General features: G+C 37.9%; 1 protein-coding gene across 2 annotated transcripts; it reads right to left on the bottom strand.

Annotated features, from left to right (window-relative positions):
• Window positions 1-279: 279 nt before the first annotated feature.
• Window positions 280-22,984, bottom strand: acss2 (acyl-CoA synthetase short chain family member 2). Of its 2 annotated transcripts, XM_079588487.1 has the most exons (19): window positions 22,229-22,984; window positions 21,417-21,612; window positions 17,837-17,928; window positions 17,590-17,693; window positions 16,708-16,780; window positions 15,259-15,334; window positions 14,740-14,851; window positions 13,246-13,290; window positions 5,923-6,060; window positions 5,641-5,811; window positions 5,378-5,511; window positions 3,737-3,869; window positions 3,575-3,631; window positions 2,992-3,072; window positions 2,700-2,808; window positions 2,527-2,595; window positions 2,007-2,183; window positions 1,710-1,784; window positions 280-1,607 (listed from the first exon to the last, which is right to left on the bottom strand). In XM_079588487.1, exons 1-19 carry the CDS (start codon window positions 22,353-22,355, stop codon window positions 1,480-1,482), a joined length of 2,097 nt encoding a protein of 698 aa, XP_079444613.1. In that variant the 5' UTR covers window positions 22,356-22,984; the 3' UTR covers window positions 280-1,479. The 2 variants fall into 2 exon arrangements, with proteins under 2 accessions (XP_079444613.1, XP_079444614.1); XM_079588488.1 differs by lacking the exon at window positions 13,246-13,290.
• Window positions 22,985-23,310: the final 326 nt, after the last annotated feature.

The raw sequence follows: 23,310 nt of genomic DNA, 5'->3' as shown, positions 1-23,310 counted from the left end.
CTATCTAAACCTCTTTTATGTAAAATATCTTATCCAGGACCGTACTCAATAACGAAGAGCATTTTGCAAGATCACTCTTATTTTGTTAACATTTTCAGATTCCGCAAGGTTGAGACACAAAACCTTGAGACTTTAAGGAGCAGCTCCACCATAAAAAATAAAAAAAATAATAATAATAATTACCCTGCAGTACAGGCACATAATTCATCAGATAATAAACATTGCAAGAGTGAAGCACAAACAGAAACTACACACAAGTAAGAGCACAACAACTATTTTAAAATTTCAGTATTTTAATAATTCACCCAGTTCTGTTTGTTGCTCTGCACAAATGAATTGATTACAAGAAAATTAATGAAAAACAAAACAAAAAAACAATCTAAAGTTCAAAGGTTCAGTTGCTCATCATATAGGCTAGTGAGTGTTTAGAGGGTTGAGAAAAGCACTGACAGCTAATACTCATCCACATCAAGAGCTATGAAATTCAAAACTCGACCAACAAACCAAAAACAATTAATGCCAAGCAGGAATACATCAATCTGACAATAACAACAAATACAACCCAGTAGTGTGCATGAGAGCATCATACACTCATGAAACGGCAGGAATTTGATCACTTTTCTCCAGAAAATATTTGATGGGAGGATACCTTCACAATATAAAATGGCAGATTTCAACATTTTGAAATATGACTTCATAAATGGAAAGCCCACTGAACAAGTCTAAGTGTTGTCTATAACCAGACCATCGTGGTCAGAAATGCCATTTACTATATTTGAGTATGTTTTCAAATAAGCATACAGCCTTTATGCAGTCAAGAAAAGCTCTTTCATAACTTTTCCTGGAGAAATATAATATGAGTTCACACACAAACTTTCATCAAAGTCACAAACTGTTCCAGGGTGAAACACACATAGTTCAGTTTTAACATATTGAAACACCTGCATGATACCATGTTATTCTGGTAAAAAATAATGCATGCTTTGGCTTGTTAGGAAAGTTAAAATGTTAAAAATTAAACCTTCGACCAAAGCAGAGATTTAACACAGTGCTATTACAGAGTACACAACAAACATTGTGACATGACAGTCTTATTTACCGTTTTATGAGATATAAACAATACAAATGATAACCTGTTTTAGGTTATGTTGGCACATTGAAAGCTGGACAGTGTAGTCATATAAAGATTAATGAATAAACTGAACATGGAAAAAGGAAGAGGAAAATATAAACAAATAAAAAATAAACATTTGGGGGAAACAATGATTTCTAATATACAGGTGATTCTTGTAAAAAAAAAAAAAAAATTAGTTAAAACTGTGCCGCTCCCAAATCCGTGGGTTTTCCTAGAGATTCTTAAGTCTTTAATTTTGTCATTCTGTCTGCCCACTAGCATTATCATAAACTCCTTTCTAAGCTCAGACTCATCCTTTTCCTTCCAGAACCGAAGCTTGTATTGGGGCCAGACGCCCCTGGTGGTCACACAGCAGAACAGCAGCGGTTCTCAAACAGCTGTTCAATGACGGAGCTGTCAGCTAATGTGGACACGTCACCTAAATCCCGTTCATTACACGCTATCTTCCTCAAGACGCGACGCATGATCTTACCTTTAAAAAAAAAATCCAGAAGAACACACGAATCATCAGAAATATTAACGTTTTAATAATAATAATAATAATAATAATAAATAATCTATTCAATATTATTACCTGATCTGGTTTTTGGAAGGCTGGGTGCATTTTGAATATAGTCAGGCGTAGCTATGGCACCAATCTTCTCTCTCACTGTTTGATAAAGGAAATGAAAAGGAAGCAAACAAAAAAAGGAAATACTTTAAGTTTGATGATATAAAATCACTTTCGCTGTATAGGAAAGAGCAGTTCAAACATCCTGGCTAATATTTACTTTTGTGTTTTATAGAAGAAAGAGGATCATATGGGGTTTGACTTACATGAGAGTTCATAAATTAAAGTTTTTGCATGAACCATTCATTGAAGCACACATACCTTGCTTTTTAAGCTCCGCCTCCAGCTTCTGGTTGTAGTTGATTCCGTCATTGAGGGTGACGAAACAGTAGAGACTCTCGCCTTTGACAGGGTGTGGTCTCCCCACAACCGCTGCCTCGGCCACGGCTTCATGCTCCACCAGAGCCGACTCCACCTCTGCAGTGCTCAGCAAGTGTCCTGGAACAAACAGATATAAGCAGCAGCAATATGAGCTTTTGCTCTATTACAGGATATTTATTGTACTGGTACTGATATGTAAACTACTTCAACGCTTTGTAAATCTCTAGATTCATATCAGTAAAGAGATAGAAAGCATGCAAGAGACTAATGTCTAATGTATGGCATCAATTTAATCAAAATCATTAATCTGCATTATTTCAACATCTGTAGGTCCGAGCCAAACATTCTCTCTCTCCACACTGGGGGAAATTACGCAACGGGAGACTTAAACAAAAAAAAAAATTTGTATGGGTATTGTGCAAATCACCAAACGTACAAAATGTCCTCATCCTCTACTCACCAGACACATTCAGCATGTCATCTATCCTTCCAGTGATCCAGTAGTACCCGTCTTTATCTCTACGACAACCTGGACAGACAAGACACGCTTAACTGAAGCACGAACTCTCACTTTTCACAATTATATGAAGCACACTTACTGTAAAACTGAAAACGAATCACAGCGCAAATTACCGTCTCCAGTCACGTAATATCCAGGAAATTTCTTGAAGTAGGTGGTCTCGAACCTCTGGTGGTTCCCATACACTGTTCTCATCACACCTGGCCAAGGCTGTTTAAACACCTGAGGAAGAGAGTGGAGTGAACACACAGTTCTTAACACTACATGATTCATTAGTGTTAAGGATTTTAAAATGAACATGGAAATCAAACAAAATGTATGGTAATCATATCACCTCTTAACTAAAAATACAAAGTATGAGAAAAAAAAAAATGACACACACACACAAAAAAGAGATCACTGTACCAGATAGCCTTCACTCGGTCCTTCAAGTTCCTCCCCCGACTCATTGAGAATAGCAGGTACAACCCCAAAAAAGGGAAATGTCTACAAACATCAACCACCATACAGAGGTTAGTAAGCGATTCTACCGCAATAATCTCAAATTAACATGCTTCTGTTGTGTAGAAATTATTTTACATTAACTGTGGTAATGAATACTATGCAATTTTATAATTGATTAAATTCTGCTGTTAATCAACTTGTATCCTTAAATGGTTACTTTGAGCAAATATAAACACTTCTGTTAAAAATGTGGGGTCAGTAAGATTTTTTTTTATTTTAAATACTTTTATTAAAAAGTGATAGTGAAGACATTTATAATGTTCTATTTCATTTAAACGCTTTTCAGTTTCCAGAAAACTATGAAGCAGCACAACTGTTTTTACCATATTTTTTTTAAATCAAATACATGCAACCTTGGTGAGCATAAGATACTTCTTTCCAGAACATAAAAAAAAATTACTGACCCCAAACCTTTGACCACTAGTGTATGTTTTTATTCATTGCTACATTTTTATTATGTATTCATAGCACAAAGTTCACTCACGGCAGAGCCAGGCTTCAGGGGCGTAGCGGCCGGCAGAGGGGTCATCACATGCCCACCCTGAGGAACAGAAAAAAAAAAAAAGACAAGTGACCTTATGGTAGACGGCTTCAAATCAACATAGATGTTACTGCTGTGGCCTGAGTGTTATAATTCAGTTCATACCGTCTCAGTCTGCCAGAAGGTGTCCACCACCGGACATCTCTTCTCTCCCACCACGCTGTAGTACCACTGCCAGGCTTCTGGGTTTATGGGCTCCCCTACTGTCCCCAAAATCTTCAGGGAGGTCCGCTTATACCTGACCACACAAACCATTGCACAGTTTTGTAAATTTGACTATTTTTGTAAAATGTGGTAAATAGTAATAAAGACTGGGTAGATGTATGACATACTGGCACCAGTTGTATGCAAAAACACACTGCACACAATGCACAGCGAATGGACGTATAAACGTGGCTCTGTTAGCAGACTTTGTACACAAAGAGACGAATACTATCAAGTGTAACTATATGATATCATTCTAGTAGTTCTCATAAAGTTACATCATCAAGTGTTATCTGGAAATGGGAGAAAGTATCCTAGATAGATAACATTACCAAGCAATGGCAATTATAAATAAACATTCATAATACTGTAAATAGACTCAATACTTATTCCTAAACACTATACTTCATTATGTAAACACTATATTATATATAAACACTACACACACAGTGTTTCAATGAAAAATATTACTGGATAAGAATTTCACAAAAAAATATTTTAAGGTCATAAATATTGTGATAGCTGAATATAACAATGTGGGTGTGGGTGTGGGTGTGAGTGTGGGTTGGGGGGGGGGGGGATGCACTGACTATTTACGGTCAGTAGGATTGTTTTATACTTTTGACAGAAGTCTCATATGCTCAACAAGGCTGCATTTATTTGAAGAAAAATACAGTATAACAGTAATCTTGTGAAATATTACTACAATTTAAAATAACTGTTTTCTATTTTAATATATTTAAAATGGAATTTCTTCCTGTGTTCAAAGCTGAATTTTCAGCATCATAACTCCAGTCTTCAGTGTCACACGATCCTTCAGAAATCATTCTAATGTGATGATTTTGTGCTCAAGAAAGATGTATTATTATGATCAGAGTTGAAAACAGTTGTGCTTACATTCTTTGATGAATAGAAAGTTCAAAAGAATATTTTATTTATAATAAATCGCTTGTAACATTATAAATTAGGGATGCATCAAATTTTTTTGTAGCTAAAATTTTCAGCCAGTCAGTTTTCGGGTCGAAATGGTATTGGAGGGCCAAAATCTGTGGCCAAAACAGACGCTATGTTTGAATAAATCTGTCATGAAAACAAATTATTAGTTTATTGTCGTTTAAATGTTTATATTTCACCAACAAACTAGAGTAGAAACAATTCTGTTATTAAAAAGTTGATATAAAAACTGCCTTATGTGCAATTTAATTGTTTATACAACTCCATTTTAGCTATTTGAGTGTTGATTAAAGTTTGATTAATTAATTGGTTTTCAGCCAAGTGCATCCTGAATTCTTGCATTTCAATTTCAGTGCATCCCTATTATAAATATATTTACAGTCACTTAAAAGTATTACATTTAAAATTCCTTTGTAAAGATTTTAAAAATTATTTTAATATTTTATTAATTTCCATGATTTCTCCAGGCCTGTAAATCCAATTTTAAAATGGTCTGATATTATGAAAACAGTCTGAAATTTCCCATGATTACAGAAACCCTCTCTAGTGTACTAAACCTAGGACAGACACAATAGACACCAAACTCACTTCTGAACGGGCTCACTGCCGTACTTCATCAGTAGCCGGATGGCGGTGGGTGCTGTGTAGAACTTGGAGACTTGATATTTATCAACAATCTCCCACATTCGGCTCACATCCGGGTATGTGGGAAGACCCTCAAACTAGAAACATAAGATTAAATTTTTTTATTTATATTATACAACAATAAAGGCCTTTGTAGATAAGTCAATATGCTTTCAATCACTTAAAGACAGTGACTACAAAGAGAAAAATCAGGATGTTCCCCTCACCAACACACTGGTTGCGCCATTGGCCAAGGGCCCATATGTGATGTATGAGTGACCGGTGATCCAACCAATGTCCGCAGTGCACCAGTACACATCATCAGAGTGATAATCAAACACCAACTTAAAGGTGGCCGCAGTGTAGAGCATGTAGCCACTCACGGTATGCAACACACCCTAGTGGAGTGGTAGAGTGTGAGAAAAAAAGGGACAAATAAGACCTGTGTACGAAAAGTAAATGACGCACAAAAGTAGTTTTGGGAGGATTGGGTTGTTTGGAGGTTCTACCTTAGGTTTCCCAGTAGAGCCACTGGTGTAGAGGATGAAGAGCGGGTCCTCTGAATCACACCACACAGGCTCACACTCCTCCGAAGCTCCACCAATCAGAGTGTGCCAACACATATCCACCTCAGGATTCCACGGCACCTGCACCAATCACAGCACAGAGAGCGCTCATAGTTAACTCGACTCGTGTAACTTTGTTCACTCTTCCTGGTGTCAGACAGAGGTGTAAAGTCCAGGTTCAGAAAGTAAAAGTCCTCCTCAGTATTTTGTTCCAATCACCTGGATTTGCTAATTAGCAGTTTTTCAGCCAGGAGATAGAACTAAATAGTGAAATCAGCTGGCTGAGTTCATGGGTGGAATAAACATATGGAAGGACTTTTACTTTCTGACCCCTGGACTTTACACCTCTGGTGTCACACTTCAGAGAACGATACAACATTTAGGGAACCTGATGTTATCAAATCAGTCTGTGAAGGTTATAAACTGCTGGATTGAACAGAACAAATGCTGCTTTCAAGTCATGGGAAGTGGTTTTGGTTGTTTTCAGAGGTGGAACTCAATGAATTAATGAATATTATATAATAATATATTACATAATATAATATTTGGCAACATAGATGCTTTTGTGTTCGCTCGCAAAAGTTTTGTGTTCTTTGCGAGCGAGCGCAAAGCCTCTCGGGGGAACGCAAAACATTTTCGAGAGAAAGCGAAAGCATTCACAAATAATTTTTCCTCCCATATCATATTTTTTTCCTTCACCATGTCCCTTTAGGGGCTCCGTAATAAACCCTCCAGTCAACATGCCCCATAGACTTCTACTGTAATCACTCTATAACTACAATTGGTTTTCTATTTGTTTTTATAATGGAAAAATCATTGTAGTGTCAAGCATTCGTTCATCTCGTAAATACAACTATTCCAGAATGACTTGAAAAGCAGCAAAAGATGAAATGAAAAGATTGTATGCAAATAATGCATATAATACGTTAATTAGAGGCACACATTGGTATTTATTTCAGTCAGACTTATTAGACAGATTCAGTTCAATCTAACCAAAGTGAATGCAGCACAAATGCCCGTCTGCTTTAGCCAAAGGCGTTTTCAAAACTGAAAGAGAAAGCATCTGAAAAGATCAGGTTTAGTTAACACAAAAACACTACGGACAAGTAAAAAGAGACATGAACGCAACAGAGGAATCTAAAGATCTAGTTTTTCATGCAGTTCAGAGACAGAGTGAACACTAAGTTCATTTAAGTGACAAGAGCATTAGCATGGAGCTCATAGGTGAGAGTTAGTCTTTGACTACACAGAGAACCGTCAAATCCATTAGACTGAGCGGAAAAGGTTTAGCACATAAAACTGCTAACAGTGAGCGTTTAGAGTCTAGTCACTACCATGACATAAGAGCTTCCCAGATACATTTGTGATTAAATCGCAAAGTGTATGTGAGGAGATCATTTAGGACATGAACACACTTGTCATTTAACAGATGTGGTACTTTTACTTTTACTAGGAACAGTAAAAGGTTTCAGTGCTAGCTCATGGATCAGAACTGGCGATCAAATCAAGTGGAAACACTTCATAATAACCATTAACAAAACAGGTCAGTAGTTGACATTTCAAAATTTTTACATCTCTGAATGTAATGAGGTATTAAGTAATTATTTAATGTTTTATAATGTCAAAACATTAAATGTTTTATAATGTCAAAACATTAAATGTTTTATAATGTCAAAATATTAAATGTTTTTGATGTTAATGAACATTTTTATGAAGTGTTACTGAACAAACCAATACTAGACAATGAAAGACTGTTTCAGTCAAAAAAAAAAAAATCTTAAAAAAAGAGAAATAAACATGACAAACACTTCCATATAAAAGTTTGAGGTCAGTAAGATTATATATATATATATATATATATATATATATATATATATATTATTCAGCATGTATACTTACCATTGAAAAAAAGTATTAGTAATAAAGTAAAATTAGTTTATTTTTTGGATGAAATCTAAGAGATTTTTTTGTCCCTTCATTGAAAGCTACACAATTACCACTTTATTGCTTCAAAAAGTTCAGAAAGAGATCATACGTCAAGCGGACATGTTTGACCTTCTGTTTACTACAACTGATGTGTATGTTGATTATTTATATGTGAATAAAAGGCTTAAATTAAATCGGTTCATCAAATAAAGCGACTGAGTTTCTTCTAGAAATTGGAACTAAACAGCTCAATTCATATGGATTAGTTTAACAATGTCTTTATGAACTTTTGTATTAGTTGTGCAGCTGTCTAAGGAGGGATAGAAAGCTCTGAGATTTCATCAAAAAGATAGATCTTCATTTGTGTTCCGAAGATGAACGAAAATATTACGGGTTTGGAACAGGATTCCAATCATTTTTAACTATCCCTTTAAGGCTAATCTATGAAGACATTTATAATGATACTATAATGTTACTATAATTTTACTAAACTATCAAATAAATGCTGTAAAACCTCTACATTCTTTAAAATATCCTGAAAACACAATTCCATTTAAATATTGAGCTGTACAACGGTTTTCAACATTGATAATAATAAGAAATGTTTATTAATGTAACAAAGCATCACTCGAAGTGGGATCCATAAGCAAGCTTTTATTAAAATCGTGGTCAATCAGGTAATGGTCAGATACCAGCAAACACAGAAACGTGGGACAGACAAAGTCGTGGCCGAAAAGCAGGCAGGAGATCAGGGCAGGCGGAGAACAATCACAGATAAGTAACAAAGCAGATAGTCCAAAAGGCCGGCAGCAGAGAATCATAGGGAACAAACTGGGTCACAACACATAGGCAATACAGAAGAAAACGTGACAGGGCCCCCTCCCTGCGAGTGACTCCTGGCGCGATATCGGTATCCCACGCGGTCGAGGGGCCGCCTCTCTGTATGAGTTTGGAGGAATCCCTCCACGAGAGGTCGAGAATATATAAGAATAATATTGGGGTTGAGAATATTGTTAGCGTTGACCCAAGAACGCTCCTCTGGACCATACCCCTCCCAATCAACCAGATACTGGAGAATTCTTCCCCAGCATCTGGAGTCCAGCAGTTCTATGACCTGGTAAGCCTCCTCGCCCTTCACCATGATGGGTAGGGGACCCTGACCACCTGACACCTCCCCCCCCTCCTCATTCGGACCAACAGCGGGCTTAAGCAGAGATCCATGGAGGGTGGGAGAAATACAATAATGATTAGGCAGGGCAAGGCGGAACGAAACAGGTGTGATTTGATGGATAATTTGAAATGGACCCACGTACCTGGGACTGAGTTTCTTGCAAGGAAGCCAAAGACGTAAGTCTCTTATGGACAGCCACACCCATTGGCCAGAACTGTACTAAGGACCGGGACAACGATGACAATCAGCCTGTACACTTTGTCGGCGAATGTCGTGCTGGAGGTGAATGTGAGCCTGATTCCATGTCTCCTCACTTCTAAGTAACCAGTCATTCACTGCCAGGACATTAGTCGGTTCCCCAGACCAAGGGAATAGAGGCGGTTGAAATCCCAAAATGCATTGAAAGGGGGTCAATCCTGTAGATGCCTTTTGGATGGAATTCTGGGCGTACTCAGCCCATATTAGGAAGTGACTCCAATCATTCTGATGCTGATTACAGTATGATCGTACTATATCCTCTGGTAATCCATAGAATTGGAACACCAAGTGACATAAATGTTCAACTGTCAGCAGGGCGGTAGGTAGCTTGGGTAGAGGTATGAGGCGGCAGGCTTTCTGTTTATGACAGTGAGAATTGTGGTGTGACTGTTACAGATCTACCAGCCTCCAACAAAGTCGATAGCAATGTGGGAACAGGGGTGTGGATGAAGGGGAAGAGGTTGCAGCAGGCCGGCTGGTAGTTGTCTTGGTTTCTGAGGATTTCAGGTACAAAGATTTTACTAGGTGGACATTCAGCTGGAATTTGGACCTGAGCATTGGCCTGTTCAATTTCATTCATAATAGTCCATTGGATGGGAGCAACAATGAGGTCGGGAGACAATTGTTTTTGGACGTTGGGGAAATTGATCAAGCTCATACTGTCTGGAGAGAGCATCCGCCTTTGTGTTCTAGGACCAAGGACGATAAGTGCCCACAAAATTTAAGCGGGTGAAGAACAGAGACCAGCGAGCTTGCCTGGGGTTGAGTCTTTTGGCAGATCGTAAGTATTCCAGATTCTTATGATCGGTTAGGACTGTAAATGGATGAGTAGAACCCTCTAACCAGTGACGCCACTCCTCAAAAGCTGCCTTTAGGGTCAAAAGCTCCCCATTTCCAACATCATAGTTCCGTTCTGCTGCGTACAGTTTTCTGGAGTAGAATGCACAAAGGTATAGTTTGGGAGGTAACCCCTGTCTTTGAGATAAGATAGCCCCCAGGCCAGAGTTTGAAGCGTCCACTTCAACGATGAAGGGGAGTTCGGGATTGGGGTGATGCAAAATCCTAAGAGTGGCAAAGTCAGAAGTCAGAAGGATGGCTCGGGATCTGCTGATGGGCAGAAAACTCGGGGACAGAGAAAGGACCATGTATTGGTACTACTACGAGGCTGTCTTTTTTTCCCCCACATGCAGCACCCAATAGCTGTGGAGTCATTGACGGATTCAGAGTGGGTGGAACCGATCGTGCACGCTGGTGATCGGCGTGCGGAAGGGCACGACCACCAAATATGCTGATTGCCCTGACCCAAGAGGAGGAAGCTTGTTTGCAGGTGTACTTCTGTGAGATCAGGCCAGGGAACATCCACCAGGAGAAGGCATGCAATACCTTTTTTCTTGCATCCTCTGGCGAGGCGGTCAACAGCATATCACGAGACCTCAATCGCCTACATGAATTGCACAAACTGACCCACTTCACGAGTCAGGATGTGCGCAGGGCCGTTATTATTGCTGCGCATAAGCTACCAGAGGCCCAACGGGAGACCGTGCAGTTGTACCTGGACCATAGCGCTCGTCTGGTCGGACCTCAGGATGCTGTTGACGCATGCTGCTGGATTCCTCGTCGGTCAATTCTTCGGACGACGACCAATTGTTAGATTAATTGGTTACAGCCGGAGGCAGCTCGGATCAGCCAACTGCCTGGAAAGACTTCTCTTCCTTTGTGACCAGATTTCCTGCTTCACTGGATGGCCAGCCCCTTACGAAAAAGCAGTGTGTCGGATCCCGGTTTCCTGAAAACCGCACGTTCTATGACAAGTGGCGGCTCTCACAGTACGCCCAGAGACGGGAATATTTGCTGTCATACTTGACAACTTTGCGGTCGAATGCTTGCAGAGTTTTGAAGGCAGTTTAGGCAGGAGGGGTGGAAGTCCAACTACCCAAAGCCAGGGGAGATTCAACGTTTTTGGAAACCAGCTTCCCAGCTCACCATAGAGCAGGGGTTTTCAAAGTCTAAGACAGTGGGCCTCCCTTTTGACACAACTTACCCAATGGCGAGCGCGGATTTTTTGGCCAGAGGCTAGAGACTACAGCCAGTAGTAGTAGCTAGTTCCGCATGTTTTCAACCCACCCATAGAGGGTGGGGTCTCACTAACAGAATGTACAAATAGTGTCAGCCATCTTTTTTTGGAAGCTAAGCTAACAGACTCTTGTTCTGTGGAGAAAGCTGAGTAGTAGGGGTTACCATACATCCTTTTTCCCGGACATGTCCGGCCGTCGAGATCATCCAAAATGTCCGGGATTCGGCTTTTGCTTTCTACAGTTGCCATTCATTTTTTACATGCACACCTTTTGTTTCAATCTAACTGAATTCATTCTGATTGGTGAATCTGAATGTAGTGTTTACATGAATGCTAAACAAGTGATCGGTTGATGTGCGTTTTAGCATTGCTAAGAAAATTCCCGCTCCTCCCTGAGAGATACGAGACCGGTGCGTCTCACAGGTGCCGCTCATCAATAATCACGCCACCCGCCTTGCATCGTTCTCCCCTCTCAGCCTTGTCCTGCTCGCCACAGTAGTAAACAATGAATGGCGACTGTAGAACGCAAAAGCCGGGCAAATTCCGGGCAGACTTGTCACGGAGACTCACGATAAAACGGCGTCTTTTAAGTTACAAGACAACTAGTAGCCTAGTTGTTTAACTGAGCTTTTACTGGTAGGCGTGGCTTGGGAGTGGCTTCGTAGGGCAGCGAAGTGTCTTTCATCCACATGAGCCAAAAATTTATTTTCTGGCTTTTCTCAGTCTAGAAGGCTCCAAATTCAAAAAAAAAATTCACATTTCTACTACATAAATGACCCATTTTAAATACACATTCATCATACCAGAGGTGAAGTATCCCTTTAAGGCTAATTTATACTTCTGCGTCGGACCTACGCAGGAGCCTCAACGTGTTGGTTTTCATTTATACATCTGCATCATTGTCCGCGATGACGCGCAATTACACATGCAGAGGGAGCATGTGAAACCCGAGGGAGGGGTTCTAGCAAACCAATCACAGCGATTGCGCCCGCGTAGAATTGACGCGTTGTTACATTTTTGGAGAGGTGCACGTCAGGGTACGCCGAAGCTACACACAGCCTACGATGTAGCTACGGTGGGAGTTTGACGCAGAAGTAAAAATTTGGCTTTACTGAGCACAAGAGACTTCTGTCAAAATCTTACCAACCCCAAACTTTTGAACAGCAGTGTATAAAGTTGTAATTGTGAGAACTCTGTGAACATCATATTGTGCAATACAGTCACAATTAAGTAATGTCACAATTGTGAGAATTGTAATTACACTTTCATTTACAACTCTGAGGAGAAAAACACAGTTTTAACACTCACAATACTGTAAACTAGACTACTTTAAAAACAAAAATCAAAAAGGAACGTTCTAAATTATTTTCAACATAATGTCAACTTAAATACCTCATCTATGGTCTGCTGTCAATTACAACAGTTTATTTCTAGTAATCACTTAGTTTTTACAGTTTGTGTAAAAAGAAATAAAAAGTCCAAACAAGTCAATTATCATAGGTAATCGACTGAATACAACAGATGCCATGCATTAAGACATTATTTAGCTCAAATGAAGACATTAAGTTGTTAATAAGTCAGAATATGCCTTTAATTTATGGCCTTATAATTGAACGCCAAGTCTGATGAGTGTCTACATGGTGAAATGCATTTTTAAAAGCAAACACACAGCAACACACAAACATCATGTTGTGTGAGAATGTGAGGACAGTGCTAAAGGTCTCGAGCCGTCCCTAAGAGCAAGAGAGCCGCCCATGAGCACACAAACAGGTGTTAAGACAGGAGGAGTTAAAAAAAAAAACACACACACACGATGCACAAAGGAAACATGAAATACCTGTGGGGACGGACGGACCTTCCTTACTCTTTTCTGTTTCTCCTGCTAAAGGGGGTTAATGGAGAGATTACTCACACCGAAAGAGGAAAAGGACACAGACATGGACCCACATTGATGGAGAAAAAAAAGTCCTTTTGCATAAAAAGTCAAATTGACAAATTGATAAAATGTCAAATTGCATAAAAAGTCAAATATTAAAACAACAGGTTTAAAAGAGGTCAGCTTGCATAGGTGAGCGTCACACATAAAACGTTCAACTGTTTCAAAGGTCTTCGGCACAATAGCTCAGAGAAATCACGCCAGACCTTTATGGATTTACAATAGTAACACAAAGCCTTTGTTAAATAACCAAGAGATATCTGTAACACACAGGACATGACAAGAGATAACATTTGAGAGACCAGAACAAAGACTTTATGAAAGGGATACTGCAGTCATTTTTTTCATCTGAATCTATTCCCCACTTACATGGACAGATATCCATTGATTCGGGTGTAATAATAATAATCATTCTTTTTTAATTAAATCAAACCTCAGAATAGTCTCAAAGCCATGTGCTCATGATGGAAACAGTTTTGAACCTGGTCTGCATCTGTTCTAACATCATTCCTTCCTCTCTGTTTGCAATTATATTCATGTATTATGAGTAATTAGTTAGTAAAGAAGTGTTTTTTAAAAGTAAATCTCAGCAATTTTATGTGCACTACTGTTCAAAAGTTTGGGGTCAGTAAGATTTTGTTTTAATTTGAATAAATACTTTTCAGCAAGGATGCATTAAATTTATTAATTTGACAGTAAGACATTTATAATGTCACAAAAGATTTCTATTTCAAATAAATGCTGTTCTTTTGAACTTCCTATTCATCTAAGAAAAATGTATCAGTTTCCACATAAATATTAAGCAGCAAAACTGTTTTCAACATTGATAATGTTTTTTGAGCAGCAATATTAGATCATCATAATCATATTAGAATGATTTCTGACAGATCATGTGACACTGAAGTCTAGAGTAATGATGCTGAAAACTCAGCTTTGACATCATAGGAATAAATGATTATTTTTTATTATATTTAAAAAACATTTTTTTATTTTAATTTGATTTTTAAAATTCAAGTTTTTACTGTATATTTGTTCAAATGAACACCGTCTTTGTGAGCATAAAGCATTAAAACAATCATACAGACCCCAAACTATTGAACGGTAGTTTAAATTGGTCACCCTGGTCTCTATTGGTATCGGCAATTGAAAAAAAAACCATTGTGCTTGCTTTAATATCTATTTTTGACCTATCAAAATGCATTTGTAACAGATATAATCCAATGAAAAAAAACTCAGTGTGCTCTGGGACTCTACTAAGATAAGCTTGAGATAAAAAAACAACTGTAGCACTACAGATAGGTCCAAACGAGTAAGAAACATGAAAAAAGTAACATGAAAAAAATGAAGAATGAAGTCTGTTAGTTGTATGGCAGTGGTGCAGAGGTTAAGCTTTACCTGCAGGTCGGGACAGGAGCGTTTTGCTGGGGGTGACCGCGAGCCCGGCGGTGAGCCCTCATCTTCCTTTGTCAGGTGTTTTAGCATTATACATTTCTCCACCGTGAAAGACCTGACAGTGTGAAAGACATTAGAGAATCAAGTGAACAGAAAAGACACTGTTAAGCATGTACACAGCTACAGTGGCCACTTTATCAGGGGTCCAGAATTTCTTCCTCAAAATCGTTTCCAATATGAACGCACTTCCATTCTCCAAAACTGACTAAATAGTTGTTTGTTGTTAGTTTTTTTTCACTGTGTGACTAAAGGCTGCTGCACGACAGTAAATGTTCAAAATGAACATTTAGAGACAAAAATTGTTGCGAAGAACTGAATCAGAACCAAACATTTTTCCAGTCTTCAAGAATGGCCCTCTACTGCTACTATTCCACATTTGACAAAATTAATCTAATAAAGTTGCCACTGTGCGTTTACGTGCACATAAGCATTGCACGCCTACTTAACTAAAGTTTATCATACTTGTCCCTGCATTTCTGTAGCGCTTCATCGGCTATCAGCTTCAGATTGATCAGCTTATCACCGCGGTAAAACCCATCTAGGGAGAGAAAGAAACACAATAAAACAACTTATTTGCTTGCATTTCACAGAAAATCCCGAAAAGACAAAGACAGTAAATAATTATTAGGTGATAACACATGTTGATCTTATGGCTGAAATGTTTATTTTATGGTTATAGTCCACTCACAAGCTCAAAGACTTCGGCGCTACCTACACGTCTAGTTTCAGTGGAACATCTTTTTTACAATTACAATCAGGCGCTGGTAATATCCTGACATTTTTTCGCAAGACTGATCATTATAGTTACGAATGAACCATATGAATGAGCCCATTTTCAGAAAACTCAGCAAAGTACTGAACATAATGCTTTAGTTTAAATTCCAGACTAGGGCTGCATGATTAATCATATTTTAATTGTGATTACAATATCTGCTTCTCTTGATCAATTCAAAATAATCGTTGAAATATCAGCCTGCTGGTTATTTATCCTGAAAACGTTTTGCCAATTTTACATTTTCATTATCTTGCATTGGTAACGACCAGCCTTCATTATCTTTCCTGCTTGGGGTTGCCAGATATCAAGAGAAGAAATCCCCCAAACTGAGCTTTTCTCTTAAAAGTATACGTTTTCTATCCTGTGTTTACTTAACATTACGGCCCAGTAAAAGCGTTGATGATCTGACAACACCGACAAACATGTAAGTTAAAGTTTAGCAATTGTGAAATTCTGCTGGAATAAAAGCGTCATACAGCCAGCCCGCGTTCCTTCACGTGGCCACGTGTGCGATTTGCTGCTACTAAATCTGCGAAGGAAACTTTTTTTCTCTGACAAATTGTAATAAATCCAAACATGCATCTCGACCACATTGTGTGCAATCATGGTTGACGAATAAATGCACTTATGCAACTATGTGCTAGAATACAAAGTAAAAATGTAACATTTGGAATTACGATTAGGAGCCACTGTGTGTTCGTGTTTAAATTATCTTGATCGTGATTAATAATTGATTATAATTTAAGAAAATAATCGTGATTATCAGTTTAACCCTTATTATGTAGCATCATTCCAGTCTTCAAAAATAGCCTAATGATGGATTATGGGATTCATCCAGACTATATTTATCCCAAAACTCATTCTCCTTTCGAAACATGTCAAACTCTTGGAGTGGAGTTCCCTGTTACTACAAAAAAAAAAAAAAGAAAGAAAGAAAGAAAAAAAAGAAGAAAATTCACAGGCACAGGCTAAATAGCTTTTGATAGTAATACGATTACTGCCACTTTCAATTCACAGACTTGTGAACAATGTGAAATGCAGCAGTAGATGGAAACTCAGCAGATTAACTTTGGGGTTAGCAGAGTTTATATACTTTGAGTAAATTATGCTAGATTTTTTTGCCATGCTTTTCTTACCGGCTGTTATAAGAAGACAGCACTGAGAGTCCATGATCCTCTCACACAGCGACTCGGCGGAGAAACCAGCAAACTGGGATATGAACACAAAAACGTGAATAAATATAATGTTGCAAAAACATTTTTCCTTTGTATAAAACAAATGCCTTTTTGGCAAACAGTTCAACTGTTGAAAGAGAGAAAAAAAAAAGCCTTGCACACCTTGCAAAATATGTATACCGTATTTTCTGGACTATACGTTTTTTTTTCATAGTTTGGCTGGTCCTGCGACTTATAGACAGGTGCGACTTATATATCAAAATTAATTCAGACTGAGATGAACCAAGAGAAAACATTACCGTATACAGCCGCGAGAGGGCGCTCTAGTTGGCGGAGTTGTTCAGAAGCGACACAGAGGATGAAGAACTCAATGGATTCAGTGTTGTGGAATGAGATCGCGGGAGCTTGGTGAACTTGCTTACTGGTAACTTGCTTGTTGGACTCGCTAACTAATATTAATTTAGCCTATTCAACCTCCCAGCTGTATTTTCTTTATGCTATTGTGTAGCTGAATAACTGGTAATGTGTTACGTTAACATACCGGACGCCTATTCAGCCTGTTGTTCTGTGTGCTATTGTGTAGTTGGATAACTTGCCTTCCCAGATTAAATGTCTGTTCTTGGTCTTGGATTTTGTGAAATAAATTTCTAAATAAATGCAACTTATATGTTTTTTTACTCTTCATGACACATTTTTTGACTGATGCGACTTATACTCCGGAGCGACTTATAGTCCAGAAAATACGGTAGGTACTTTTGTTTTTTAAAGCTGATTGGTTACAGTGCTCCAGCTAAATTCCAAGGGAAGACAAAGGAAATTAGTCTCAAATGACAAAGGACTGACCACAATAGAGTGAACCGCTCCAATCCGAGCGCAGGCCAACATGGCCACCACCAGCTCCACCACCATGGGCATGTAAATAGACACACGGTCACCTTTCTTCACTCCTGCACAGTCAGAGAGAGAGTAAGAGAGCAAGCGACGACAAGAGGACATTGCCTTAATACACTACATCGGTGTTAAATCTTTAACCTGCTGCTGGTCCATTATACCATTCTTAAACAGTTCAACTGCATTTGTGTGAGCATACCTTGTGACTTGAGGACATTAGCAAACTTGCAGACTTGCTGGAGCAGTTCTCTGTAGGTCACCGTCTTCTCATCTCCAGGTTCATTTCCCTCCCTGTACAAATCAATGCCAGAAATGTTACTCTCAAAAGCATTCAATAATTTGTTTACTTATCAGTGAGAGTTAAATCTCTTTTTTGGCCCATTTTACCTGTAAAAGAAAACCTGCTTAATAATTATGCACACCTGAATATAAACCGTTTTTCACTCCCAGCACTTCCTTAACATTTATATATCACTTATGAATGATTAAATACAAAATGAACAGTAGTTATTAAGATGTGTGTGGTTTGGAATAGGTCAAATGTGCTTGGAAATAAAATATGATCAGAATATCAACTTGCATAATAATTATGCACACACTGTATAAAAAAGTATTGTTATTTAGCAAAGATGCATTAAATTGATCAAAATTACAGTAAAGACTACAACGTTATAAGAGTTATTTTTAAGAAATCAAGATTTCTATTTCAAATGTTTTTTTAACGTTCTATTCAAAGAATCCTGAAAACATTTATCATGGTTTACACATAAATAAAGCAACAAAAACTGTTTTCAACATTGGTAATAGTAAGAACCATTATTAATAATTCATCAACAATAATAATTGAGCATGATTTCTGGAGGATCATGTGACACTGAAGACTGGTGTAATGATGCTGAAAATACAGCTTTGCATCACAGGAATAAATTACATTTTAAGATATATTCAAACGTAGAACAGTTCTTTAAAATTGTAATAATATTTCACAATATTACCGTTTTTATTGTATTTTTGACCAAATAAGAGCATTAGAGACCACCCCAAACTTTTGAATGGTAGTGTATTTCTCGTAGACATAATTTCTTACTTAGTTAGCCTAATTTATTCACAGTCATAATCGTGTACATTGATCCTTGAGTACTGATACTATGTTCAATGGCAAAGTATGAACTTGAGACACTGAGCAAATGACAAAAACAGATTTGAGCATCTCTAGATTCACTGGCATGTTCAATTTAAACTTTCAGTGTTTGTTTCTGATATGTTCCAATTACTGTAAACCTCTGATAATACTATTTTGCCGTGAGATGTGTCCTTAAATGTCCCCTACAAGTTAACGTTTAACTTTTTTTCTCGCTTGACTTTGGATGTCAGCAGACATTCTTAAAACACAGCTGCAATCTGACACAGAAAGGAGAAGCCTAAAAGACCACAACTGCTGAAGAGAGTCAAGCTTGAGTGTTTCAAACTGAATTCTGTAATGATTTGAACTTATGTTGAAACAATAAATGATTGAAAGCTTTACAATTGCTAAACTGGCATTGCAAAAGCAGAGAATTAGCAACTGCCCCCAAGCAACATTCGTTACACGTGAAGTGCTTGAAGGCTATTTTTGATCTGAACTCTAATGAACAATAACTGCCAAAAAAGTCCAGATGAACTGCATGGACAGCATTCAGCACAGATAAACCTGATCCACTGCAATGCACATGAACAAATGAAGCCTATGAAGATGCAACAGTAAAGATACACTTCATTCTGGTTGGACCGCTATTGGCAGGACCTGGATCAAGCTTACTAAAATAGCTCCAATGTGCCCCTGTCTGTCAGCAAGCCTGTGTGTTAAATTATTACACGGATATAATAACAGCATAGCAATACTGTATCGACTCAGGTCATCTGAAAGTGGACTAAACCATGTAGGTTTTGTGGCTTAATATACAGGTTTTAACCTAAATACAAGTGTGGTTTAACCTAGTGGTTATAGTGCGGGGCTGGTTACTGAAAGGTTGTAGATTGAAATTTGATAAGGGCCGAACCATGAGCAATCATCATAAACCAATGTTATTTTAGAGGTATTAAAGTGCCCCTATTATGCTTTTTCGAATATTCCCTTTCATGCAGTGTGTAATAAAGCCGTTTGTGAATGTAAAATGTCTGCAAAGTTTTAAAGATCACAGTGCATGACAAATAAAGTTATTGTCTCCTAAAAGAAAGAATCGATTCTGAACTGCTGAAACAAGTCATCAGCAATTCCAGTCTCACTTCCTGTTACACACCTACGAAACAAATTAGCAAAATCCCTGCTTATGGTCTTCATTGGCTGCCCACGAACAACGTCTACTTTGACCTGCCCTCAAAAACTTTAGTAGGACTGGAAGAGTTTGGTTTGTGTTGTCGAAATGTCGAGAAGACGCGGTTTTCAGAGCTGCAAATCCACTTCACTTCACAAAAAAAACGAGTCGTTCCGGTCGTTACTGTTCGTATCATCGTATAATAAGTGCTGAGAAAGCTCTGGGGATGAAATTGAGATATGGTAATGGCCGTTTCGTTTCATAGACCATTCACAACAGACTGGGCCATCTGAACAATCAGAGCAGGGTAGACCAGACTGAGCCGCCTGACCAATCAGAGCAGAGTAGACCAATCACAACAGACTGAGCCGTCTGACCAATCAGAGCAGAGTAGATCAATCACAACAGACTGAGCCGTCTCACCAATCAGAGCAGACAGAGTAGACCAATCACAACAGACTGGGCCGTCTGACCAATCAGAGCAGAGTAGACTAGAGCTATCAAAATGGCTGAAAACCTAAATTCGAATTTCTTTCTTAAATATTAGCACATTTGGAATTACATTCAAATTCTAAAGGAAATAGAGGGAAAAAAGTACTGTATCTCCTATGCCCATAAGAGAGTGCAATAACCAAATCAAGCATTGCATGATTTGCATCTTTTATTGAAATGATATGACATTCACTTTTTAAAGTGCATTAACTTTTGAAACAATCGTTCTTAAATCAAATATAATATCCTTAATTAGTTACAATAGTGCATAAACTGTGCATCAGTTACAGTAAACATGTTTCAACAGACAGCGTAATGTACTGACGTTACATGAACACAAAATAGCAAACTGCAATTCAGAAACAATCCACTTCTACTTACTACACACATCTACATATTGTTCGTCAAAAACACCAGGCGGTCAACTTGATCTGCAGCGAGTGCGGAGCGCTTTTTGTTGCCAATGTTTTCAGCTGATGAAAACACGCAATCAGCTCTGACCGATGTGTCCGACTCTAACTCTTAGACACACCAAAACTTCAAATGCACGTTTTTTTTTTAAATTCGAAGAATATTCTAAATTATAATTTTTATTTGAAAGCCCTAGAGTAGACCAATCACAATCACTGGGCCGTCTGACCAATCAGAGCAGAGTAGATGGGCGGTAAGTAGGGGTTTAGAAAGACTGAATCTTCGAACAAACCTTTTACAGACTCTGAGAAATGAGGTGATGTTTTAATGTATAATATGGAAAAAATTAAAGTGTTTTTTGACCTTGGATGCATGTAAACCTATTGAAGGAGACCTCCAAAACAAAATTAGCACTTTAAGTGTACTCTAATATGTTGTTTTGTATTATAATATTGGCAAATTAGATGAAAATCAAAACATCGACATCACCATTCTCAAAATAAAACACAAGACTCTTAATGTCACATGCACAACTTCCGGGTAAACTGAAACATTTAAACCACATGCTTCACAAATACTAACCAGTAAAAAGCCACTCTGTCACCCAGTTTCCTCTCATGGACGATGCGGTCCAAAACATTATAGCAGATGTTGGTTGTGGCGCCTTCCATGCACTTCACGTAAATCTCACCCTTGGTCACGTCAAAATTGTAGTCCAGGAACTTCCCAGTGTATTTTGTCTTCCAGAAAAAATCTTTGGCGACATCTCCCCAGAACTCTGGACACAAAGGGACAAACAAATGCTGATTCAGAACTTGTGTACAGAGAACCAGAGCAAACCCACAGACAAATTCACCATCTATCAATGGTACTAGTAAAGACGGTTTATAAAAATAAAATAAAAACTTTCAAAATGTTTTTACAAATTAAAGAACATCCAAAATAATAATAAATGAATACATTAATGAAGTATTATAATTATTATTAAAAATATTTTATTTCAATGTAAACAGGGATGTTTACATTGAGTCATTTGACCTATGTATGGATTTTTATCGTTAAAAAAAGTACAACAACAATAAACACATAAATTATGTAATTATTAAAAAATTAACGAATATATTCTATTTTATACATTAATTATAGATACAAGGCTACATGAAGCTTTGCTGGCTATATCTAACAAAGATTTAAAGCAAATAAGTTTACAACATCAAATACACCTAACCGTAACTCAGAAATAGAGCAGGTGGTTATAGATACAAACTGCTGTCTACCAAGGGCACAAGGCTTTAAAAAAACAGCCATGTGGGGTACGCGTTTTTATTATTATTATTCTTCTCGAAAATATCCGTTTTTAACCTGTATAATCTGTCCTAAAGCATGGAACTCACCCTCAGGAGAATCGACAGAGTTGATGTAGAGCTCTTTGTATTTCTCAAAACTGGGGATGTGCGCTACTTTCTTCAAGTCCTCTGAAGCATGTAACACGTCCTCGCCTGGTGCCTTATCAGGGATCATTTTAATAACCAATTAAATGAACGCAACTAATACAAAGACAGTAAGAAAGCACACACAGTGATCTGGCCTAACGTGTGTAAGTCACTTCCGTGTGCGAGAGTTTCACTCCCATTCAGGCGCCGTGTGTATTTGAGCCTGAAATTGTTAACAACCCGAGGAAAATCTAGATATAGTTTTAAATCTAGATGTGAATGCGCTGCTTTTGTTTTAATAAAGAAGCCGCGATTCAGATTGCAAGAACGAGTTGTCCGGGACGCGTTATAAATTGCACTTTAAATAATTATTACTATTTTAAGCAAGATCGAAATGTTGCTCCAACGACACTAGACGGATTAAAAAAGTAAGTTTGGATTTAGAAGAAGTCTCACATATATATAAAAAAATTAAGATGCACTTGCGAGCTGTCAGTCAGACAGCAGGTCTCCTTTAGCTGGAGGTTATCTTGTGCAAGGTCGATTAAAGCTGGAAATAATTCCCCGCATTTGAGAGAAAACGTAGCCTGTAACTGAAACAGACATGTAATTAAAATAGCCGTGCATGCAGTATGATATTATTCATTCTTCCACGCGTAGATTACAAATCCTCAGTGTGTCTGCAGGAGGACAGCCATTGAAGAGTAGAAATAATGTAAACGACTAGAATGGCAAATTACTTAAACGTAAATTCTTAAATGGGCGGGGCTTAACGTACCGGATGTTGATTCGTATTGGCTCCTTCACAATGTACATTTTATAAAAAGAAAAAAAAAGAAAAATACTTATACAATACTATATTCAGCAAACAAGAAAATATGCCCGAGCAAATTTTTAAAAATACACAAACTAAAAAAGTGTCAATGACAGAATTTAATCATTAAACGGATAGTTCACCTAAAAATGAAATTCCATTTAATTTTCCCAAAATCTCCAATTCTGTTCACCTAAAAATTAAATTTGACAAAAATCTCAATTCGGTC

Source organism: Phoxinus phoxinus (genome assembly GCF_949152265.1).
Source record: "Phoxinus phoxinus genome assembly, chromosome: 18".
NCBI lineage: Eukaryota > Metazoa > Chordata > Actinopteri > Cypriniformes > Leuciscidae > Phoxinus > Phoxinus phoxinus.
This window is presented reverse-complemented; position numbering and strand designations above follow the sequence as displayed.